Source organism: Coregonus clupeaformis, unplaced genomic scaffold (assembly GCF_020615455.1).
Source record: "Coregonus clupeaformis isolate EN_2021a unplaced genomic scaffold, ASM2061545v1 scaf0050, whole genome shotgun sequence".
Classification (NCBI taxonomy): Eukaryota; Metazoa; Chordata; class Actinopteri; order Salmoniformes; family Salmonidae; genus Coregonus; species Coregonus clupeaformis.
In genome coordinates this window covers 730,001-740,000 of record NW_025533505.1, presented here as the reverse complement: position 1 = coordinate 740,000, position 10,000 = coordinate 730,001, and the positions used below count along the sequence as shown (strand labels likewise).

The 10,000-nt window shown below is 46.4% G+C and overlaps 1 protein-coding gene across 1 annotated transcript in view; it reads right to left on the bottom strand.

The window, feature by feature from the left end:
- LOC121555650 (insulin-like growth factor 1 receptor) overlaps positions 1 to 10,000 on the bottom strand; it is a 203,923-nt gene that overhangs the window by 828 nt on the left and 193,095 nt on the right. The window contains exon 21 of the mRNA XM_041869475.2: positions 5,063 to 5,197. Within this exon, the coding sequence (XP_041725409.1) occupies positions 5,063 to 5,197 (135 nt within the window). The remainder of the gene's footprint in view (positions 1 to 5,062; positions 5,198 to 10,000) is intronic.

Here is a 10,000-nt window from a genome sequence, read left to right as displayed (position 1 = left end):
TATACTCCACATTACAGCCTCTGGTCAATAGACGGCAGTATACTCCACATTACAGCCTCCAGTCAATAGATGGCAGTATACTCCACATTACAGCCTCCAGTCAATAGACGGCAGTATACTCCACATTACAGCCTCCAGTCAATAGACGGCAGTATACTCCACATTACAGCCTCTGGTCAATAGACGGCAGTATACTCCACAATACAGCCTCCAGTCAATAGACGGCAGTATACTCCACATTACAGCCTCCAGTCAATAGACGGCAGTATACTCCACATTACAGCCTCCAGTCAATAGATGGCAGTATACTCCACATTACAGCCTCCAGTCAATAGACGGCAGTATACTCCACATTACAGCCTCTGGTCAATAGACGGCAGTATACTCCACATTACAGCCTCTGGTCAATAGATGGCAGTATACTCCACATTACAGCCTCTGGTCAATAGATGGCAGTATACTCCACATTACAGCCTCCAGTCAATAGACGGCAGTATACTCCACATTACAGCCTCCGGTCAATAGACGGCAGTATACTCCACATTACAGCCTCCAGTCAATAGATGGCAGTATACTCCACAATACAGCCTCCAGTCAATAGACGGCAGTATACTCCACATTACAGCCTCCAGTCAATAGACGGCAGTATACTCCACATTACAGCCTCCAGTCAATAGATGGCAGTATACTCCACATTACAGCCTCCAGTCAATAGACGGCAGTATACTCCACATTACAGCCTCCAGTCAATAGACGGCAGTATACTCCACATTACAGCCTCCAGTCAATAGACGGCAGTATACTCCACATTACAGCCTCCAGTCAATAGACGGCAGTATACTCCACAATACAGCCTCCAGTCAATAGACGGCAGTATACTCCACATTACAGCCTCCAGTCAATAGACGGCAGTATACTCCACATTACAGCCTCCAGTCAATAGACGGCAGTATACTCCACATTACAGCCTCTGGTCAATAGATGGCAGTATACTCCACAATACAGCCTCCAGTCAATAGACGGCAGTATACTCCACATTACAGCCTCCAGTCAATAGACGGCAGTATACTCCACATTACAGCCTCCAGTCAATAGACGGCAGTATACTCCACATTACAGCCTCCAGTCAATAGACGGCAGTATACTCCACATTACAGCCTCCGGTCAATAGACGGCAGTATACTCCACATTACAGCCTCTGGTCAATAGATGGCAGTATACTCCACAATACAGCCTCCAGTCAATAGACGGCAGTATACTCCACATTACAGCCTCCAGTCAATAGACGGCAGTATACTCCACATTACAGCCTCCAGTCAATAGACGGCAGTATACTCCACATTACAGCCTCCGGTCAATAGACGGCAGTATACTCCACATTACAGCCTCCAGTCAATAGACGGCAGTATACTCCACATTACAGCCTCCAGTCAATAGACGGCAGTATACTCCACAATACAGCCTCCGGTCAATAGACGGCAGTATACTCCACATTACAGCCTCCAGTCAATAGACGGCAGTATACTCCACATTACAGCCTCCAGTCAATAGACGGCAGTATACTCCACATTACAGCCTCCAGTCAATAGACGGCAGTATACTCCACAATACAGCCTCCAGTCAATAGACGGCAGTATACTCCACATTACAGCCTCCAGTCAATAGACGGCAGTATACTCCACATTACAGCCTCCAGTCAATAGACGGCAGTATACTCCACATTACAGCCTCCAGTCAATAGACGGCAGTATACTCCACATTACAGCCTCCAGTCAATAGACGGCAGTATACTCCACATTACAGCCTCCAGTCAATAGACGGCAGTATACTCCACATTACAGCCTCCAGTCAATAGACGGCAGTATACTCCACATTACAGCCTCCAGTCAATAGACGGCAGTATACTCCACATTACAGCCTCCAGTCAATAGACGGCAGTATACTCCACATTACAGCCTCCAGTCAATAGACGGCAGTATACTCCACATTACAGCCTCCAGTCAATAGACGGCAGTATACTCCACATTACAGCCTCCAGTCAATAGACGGCAGTATACTCCACATTACAGCCTCCAGTCAATAGACGGCAGTATACTCCACATTACAGCCTCCAGTCAATAGATGGCAGTATACTCCACATTACAGCCTCTGGTCAATAGACGGCAGTATACTCCACATTACAGCCTCCAGTCAATAGACGGCAGTATACTCCACATTACAGCCTCCGGTCAATAGACGGCAGTATACTCCACATTACAGCCTCCAGTCAATAGACGGCAGTATACTCCACATTACAGCCTCCAGTCAATAGACGGCAGTATACTCCACATTACAGCCTCCAGTCAATAGACGGCAGTATACTCCACATTACAGCCTCCAGTCAATAGACGGCAGTATACTCCACATTACAGCCTCCAGTCAATAGATGGCAGTATACTCCACATTACAGTATACTAATATACTGTACACACGCGCCAATTTAATTCCACTAAATTATGCAAATGAACCTATAGACCGATAAGCATGACCAGTTAAATATATTTACATCAACTGGTATTGCCATCAATTAACAGGCTAAAAAATCATTATTTCTCTATTTTGTCTTCAATTTTATTTATCGGCTTTTCAAATTTGTTGGGGTCAAAAGCCGGCTATTAGCGGCTAGTGGAAACCCTGGTGTGGGTTAGGGTTAGGGTTAGGCTATTAGCGGCTAGTGGAAACCCTGGTGTGGGTTAGGGTTAGGGTTAGGGTTAGGCTATTAGCGGCTAGTGGAAACCCTGGTGTGGGTTAGGGTTAGGGTTAGGCTATTAGCGGCTAGTGGAAACCCTGGTGTGGGTTAGGGTTAGGGTTAGGGTTAGGCAATTAGCGGCTAGTGGAAACCCTGGTGTGGGTTAGGGTTAGGGTTAGGGTTAGGCTATTAGCGGCTAGTGGAAACCCTGGTGTGGGTTAGGGTTAGGGTTAGGCTATTAGCGGCTAGTGGAAACCCTGGTGTGGGTTAGGGTTAGGGTTAGGCTATTAGCGGCTAGTGGAAACCCTGGTGTGGGTTAGGGTTAGGGTTAGGGTTAGGCTATTGGCGGCTAGTGGAAACCCTGGTGTGGGTTAGGGTTAGGGTTAGGCTATTAGCGGCTAGTGGAAACCCTGGTGTGGGTTAGGGTTAGGGTTAGGGTTAGGCTATTAGCGGCTAGTGGAAACCCTGGTGTGGGTTAGGGTTAGGGTTAGGGTTAGGCTATTAGCGGCTAGTGGAAACCCTGGTGTGGGTTAGGGTTAGGGTTAGGCTATTAGCGGCTAGTGGAAACCCTGGTGTGGGTTAGGGTTAGGGTTAGGCTATTAGCGGCTAGTGGAAACCCTGGTGTGGGTTAGGGTTAGGGTTAGGGTTAGGCTATTAGCGGCTAGTGGAAACCCTGGTGTGGGTTAGGGTTAGGGTTAGGCTATTAGCGGCTAGTGGAAACCCTGGTGTGGGTTAGGGTTAGGGTTAGGGTTAGGCTATTGGCGGCTAGTGGAAACCCTGGTGTGGGTTAGGGTTAGGGTTAGGGTTAGGGTTAGGCTATTAGCGGCTAGTGGAAACCCTGGTGTGTGAGTGACTCACAGCATGCCGGCTATTAGCGGCTAGTGGAAACCCTGGTGTGGGTTAGGGTTAGGGTTAGGGTTAGGCTATTAGCGGCTAGTGGAAACCCTGGTGTGGGTTAGGGTTAGGGTTAGGGTTAGGCTATTAGCGGCTAGTGGAAACCCTGGTGTGGGTTAGGGTTAGGGTTAGGGTTAGGCTATTAGCGGCTAGTGGAAACCCTGGTGTGGGTTAGGGTTAGGGTTAGGGTTAGGCTATTAGCGGCTAGTGGAAACCCTGGTGTGGGTTAGGGTTAGGGTTAGGGTTAGGCTATTAGCGGCTAGTGGAAACCCTGGTGTGGGTTAGGGTTAGGGTTAGGCTATTAGCGGCTAGTGGAAACCCTGGTGTGGGTTAGGGTTAGGGTTAGGGTTAGGCTATTAGCGGCTAGTGGAAACCCTGGTGTGGGTTAGGGTTAGGGTTAGGCTATTAGCGGCTAGTGGAAACCCTGGTGTGTGTGAGTGACTCACAGCATGTCAGGGTAGTTGTCTGGTTTGTCTAGTAGTCCTCCCTCCATAACGAAGGGTTAGGGTTAAGGTTAGGGTTAGGGTTAGGGTTAGGGGTTAGGGATAGGGTTAGGGTTAGGGGTTAGTGTTAGGGTTAGGTGTGACTCACAGCATGTCAGGGCAGTTGTCTGGTTTGTCTAGTAGTCCTCCCTCCATAACGAAGGGTTAGGGTTAGGGGTTAGGGTTAGGGTTAGGGTTAGGTGTGACTCACAGCATGTCAGGGCAGTTGTCTGGTTTGTCTAGTAGTCCTCCCTCCATAATGAAGGGTTAGGGTTAGGGGTTAGGGTTAGGGTTAGGGTTAGGTGTGACTCACAGCATGTCAGGGCAGTTGTCTGGTTTGTCTAGTAGTCCTCCCTCCATAACGAAGGGTTAGGGTTAGGGGTTAGGGTTAGGGTTAGGGTTAGGTGTGACTCACAGCATGTCGGGGCAGTTGGGTTAGGGTTAGGGTTAGGGTTAGGGATAGGGTTAGGGTTAGGGGTTAGGGTTAGGGTTAGGGTTAGGAGTGACTCACAGCATGTCAGGGCAGTTGTCTGGTTTGTCTAGTAGTCCTCCCTCCATAACGAAGGGTTAGGGTTAGGGTTAGGGTTAGGGGTTAGTGTTAGGGTTAGGTGTGACTCACAGCATGTCAGGGCAGTTGTCTGGTTTGTCTAGTAGTCCTCCCTCCATAACGAAGGGTTAGGGTTAGGGGTTAGGGTTAGGGTTAGGGTTAGGTGTGACTCACAGCATGTCGGGGCAGTTGGGTTAGGGTTAGGGTTAGGGTTAGGGATAGGGATAGGGTTAGGGTTAGGGGTTAGGGTTAGGGTTAGGAGTGACTCACAGCATGTCGGGGCAGTTGTCTGGTTTGTCTAGTAGTCCTCCCTCCATAACGAAGGGTTAGGGTTAGGGGTTAGGGGTTAGGGTTAGGGGCTAGGGTTAGGGTTAGGGTTAGGGTTAGGGGTTAGGGTTAGGTGTGACTCACAGCATGTCAGGGCAGTTGTCTGGTTTGTCTAGTAGTCCTCCCTCCATAACGAAGTGCAACACCTGCTCATTAGACATCCCCTGGTAGGGCTGCTCTGCTAGCGTGGCCATCTCCCATAACACCACCCCAAAAGACCTGCAGAGAGAGAGAGGAGACAGGGTTACACACACCCTAACCCTACACACCCTAACACTATACACCCTAACCCTATACACCCTAACCCTAACCCTACACACCCTAACCCTACACACCCTAACCCTATACACCCTAACCCTATACACCCTAACACTATACTCCCTAACACTACACACCCTAACCCTACACACCCTAACACTACACACCCTAACCCTACACACCCTAACCCTATACACCCTAACACTATACACCCTAACACTATACACCCTAACCCTACACACCCTAACCCTACACACCCTAACCCTACACACCCTAACCCTACACACCCTAACACTACACACCCTAACCCTATACACCCTAACCCTACACACCCTAACCCTACACACCCTATACACCCTAACCCTACACACCCTAACCCTACACACCCTAACCCTACACACCCTAACCCTATACACCCTAACCCTACACACCCTAACCCTACACACCCTAACACTACACACCCTAACCCTATACACCCTAACCCTATACACCCTAACCCTACACACCCTAACCCTACACACCCTAACCCTACACACCCTATACACCCTACACACCCTATACACCCTAACCCTACACACCCTAACCCTATACACCCTAACCCTACACACCCTAACCCTACACACCCTAACCCTACACACCCTAACCCTATACACCCTAACCCTACACACCCTAACCCTACACACCCTAACACTACACACCCTAACACTACACACCCTAACCCTATACACCCTAACCCTACACACCCTATACACCCTAACCCTATACACCCTAACCCTACACACCCTAACCCTACACACCCTAACCCTACACACCCTAACCCTACACACCCTAACCCTACACACCCTAATCCTATACACCCTAACACTACACACCCTAACCCTACACACCCTAACCCTACACACCCTACACACCCTAACCCTACACACCCTAACCCTACACACCCTAACCCTATACACCCTAACCCTACACACCCTAACCCTACACACCCTAACCCTACACACCCTAACCCTACACACCCTAACACTACACACCCTAACACTACACACCCTAACCCTATACACCCTAACCCTACACACCCTAACCCTATACACCCTAACACTACACACCATAACCCTATACACCCTAACCCTATACACCCTAACCCTATACACCCTAACCCTACACACCCTAACCCTACACACCCTAACCCTACACACCCTAACCCTATACACCCTAACCCTACACACCCTAACCCTACACACCCTAACCCTACACACCCTAACCCTATACACCCTAACCCTACACACCCTAACCCTACACACCCTAACACTACACACCCTAACCCTATACACCCTAACCCTATACACCCTAACCCTACACACCCTAACCCTACACACCCTAACCCTATACACCCTAACCCTACACACCCTAACCCTATACACCCTAACACATAGCCTGTATATAGCCTGTATAAAGCCTGTATATAGCCTGTATATAGCCTGTATATAGCTTGTCTATAGCCTGTCTATAGCCTGTATATAGCCTGTATATAGCTGTATAGAGCCTGTATATAGCCTGTATAGAGCCTGTATATAGCCTGTATATAGCTATATAGAGCCTGTATAGAGCCTGTATAGAGCCTGTATAGAGCCTGTATATAGCCTGTATATAGCCTGTATATACAGTGGGGCAAAAAAGTATTTAGTCAGCCACCAATTGTGCAAGTTCTCCCACTTAAAAAGATGAGAGAGGCCTGTAATTTTCATCATAGGTACACGTCAACTATGACAGACAAATTGAGAAAAAAAAATCCAGAAAATCCCATTGTAGGATTTTTAATGAATTTATTTGCAAATTATGGTGGAAAATAAGTATTTGGTCACCTACAAACAAGCAAGATTTCTGGCTCTCACAGACCTGTAACTTCTTCTTTAAGAGGCTCCTCTGTCCTCCACTCGTTACCTGTATTAATGGCACCTGTTTGAACTTGTTATCAGTATAAAAGACACCTGTCCACAACCTCAAACAGTCACACTCCAAACTTCACAATGGCCAAGACCAAAGAGCTGTCAAAGGACACCAAAAACAAAATTGTAGACCTGCACCAGGCTGGGAAGACTGAATCTGCAACAGGTAAGCAGCTTGGTTTGAAGAAATCAACTGTGGGAGCAATTATTAGGAAATGGAAGACATACAAGACCACTGATAATCTCCCTCGATCTGGGGCTCCATGCAAGATCTCACCCCGTGGGGTCAAAATGATCACAAGAACGGTGAGCAAAAATCCCAGAACCACACGGGGGACCTAGTGAATGACCTGCTGAGAGCTGGGACCAAAGTAACAAAGCCAACCATCAGTAACACACTACGCCGCCAGGGACTCAAATCCTGCAGTGCGAGACGTGTCCCCCTGCTTAAGCCAGTACATGTCCAGGCCCGTCTGAAGTGCATTTGGATGATCCAGAAGAGGATTGGGAGAATGTCATATGGTCAGATGAAACCAAAATATAACTTTTTGGTAAAAACTCAACTCGTCATGTTTGGAGGACAAAGAATGCTGAGTTGCATCCAAAGAACACCATACCTACTGTGAAGCATGGGGTTGGAAACATCATGCTTTGGGGCTGTTTTTCTGCAAAGGGACCAGGACGACTGATCCGTGTAAAGGAAAGAATGAATGGGGCCATGTATCGTGAGATTTTGAGTGAAACCCTCCTTCCATCAGCAAGGGCATTGAAGATGAAACGTGGCTGGGTCTTTCAGCATGACAATGATCCCAAACACACCGCCCGGGCAACGAAGGAGTGGCTTCGTAAGAAGCATTTCAAGGTCCTGGAGTGGCCTAGCCAGTCTCCAGATCTCAACCCCATAGAAAATATTTGGAGGGAGTTGAAAGTCTGTGTTGCCCAGCGACAGCCCCAAAACATCACTGCTCTAGAGGAGATCTGCATGGAGGAATGGGCCAAAATACCAGCAACAGTGTGTGAAAACCTTGTGAAGACTTACAGAAAACGTTTGACCTGTGTCATTGCCAACAAAGGGTATATAACAAAGTATTGAGAAACTTTTGTTATTGACCAAATACTTATTTTCCACCATCATATGCCAATAAATTCATTAAAAATCCTACAATGTGATTTTCTGGATTTTTTTTCTATTTTTGTCTGTCATAGTTGACGTGTACCTATGATGAAAATTACAGGCCTCTCTCATCTTTTTAAGTGGGAGAACTTGCACAATTGGTGGCTGACTAAATACTTTTTTTCCCCACTGTAGCCTGTATAGAGCCTGTATATAGCCTGTATAGAGCCTGTATATAGCCTGTATAGAGCCTGTATATAGCCTGTATAGAGCCTGTATATAGCCTGTATATAGCCTGTATATAGCTGTATAGAGCCTGTATATAGCCTGTATAGAGCCCGTATAGAGCCCGTATATAGCCCGTATATAGCCCGTATAGAGCCCGTATAGAGCCCGTATAGAGCTGAATAGAGCCTGTATAGAGCCTGTATAGAGCCTGTATAGAGCCTGTATAGAGCCTGTACAGAGCCTGTATAGAGCCTGTATAGAGCCTGTACATAGCCTGTACAGAGCCTGTATAGAGCCTGTATAGAGCCTGTATAGAGCCTGTATAGAGCCTGTATATAGCCTGTCTATAGCCTGTATATAGCCTGTATATAGCTGTATATAGCCTGTATATAGCTGTATATAGCCTGTATATAGCTGTATATAGCCTGTATATAGCCTGTATATAGCCTGTATAGAGCCTGTCTATAGCCTGTATATAGCCTGTATATAGCTGTATAGAGCCTGTATATAGCCTGTATATAGCCTGTATATAGCCTGTATATAGCTGTATATAGCCTGTATATAGCTGTATAGAGCCTGTATATAGCCTGTATATAGCCTGTATATAGCTGTATAGAGCCTGTATATAGCCTGTATATAGCTGTATATAGCCTGTATAGAGCCTGTATATAGCCTGTATATAGCCTGTATATAGCCTGTATGTAGCCTGTATATAGCCTGTATATAGCTGTATATAGCCTGTATAGAGCCTGTATATAGCCTGTATATAGCTGTATATAGCCTGTATATAGCCTGTATATAGCCTGTATATAGCCTGTATGTAGCCTGTATAGAGCCTGTATATAGCCTGTATATAGCTGTATATAGCCTGTATAGAGCCTGTATATAGCCTGTATATAGCTGTATATAGCCTGTATAGAGCCTGTATAGAGCCTGTATATAGCTGTATAGAGCCTGTATATAGCCTGTATATAGCCTGTATATAGCTGTATATAGCCTGTATATAGCCTGTATATAGCTGTATAGAGCCTGTATATAGCTGTATAGAGCCTGTATAGAGCCTGTATATAGCCTGTATATAGCTGTATAGAGCCTGTATATAGCCTGTATATAGCTGTATATAGCCTGTATATAGCCTGTATATAGCTGTATATAGCCTGTATATAACCTGTATATAGCCTGTATATAGCCTGTATATAGCCTGTATATAGCTGTATATAGCTGTATATAGCTGTATATAGCCTGTATATAGCTGTATATAGCCTGTATATAGCTGTATAGAGCCTGTATATAGCCTGTATATAGCCTGTATATAGCTGTATAGAGCCTGTATATAGCCTGTATATAGCTGTATATAGCCTGTATATAGCCTGTATATAGCTGTATATAGCCTGTATATAACCTGTATATAGCCTGTATATAGCCTGTATATAGCCTGTATATAGCTGTATATAGCTGTATATAGCCTGTATAGAG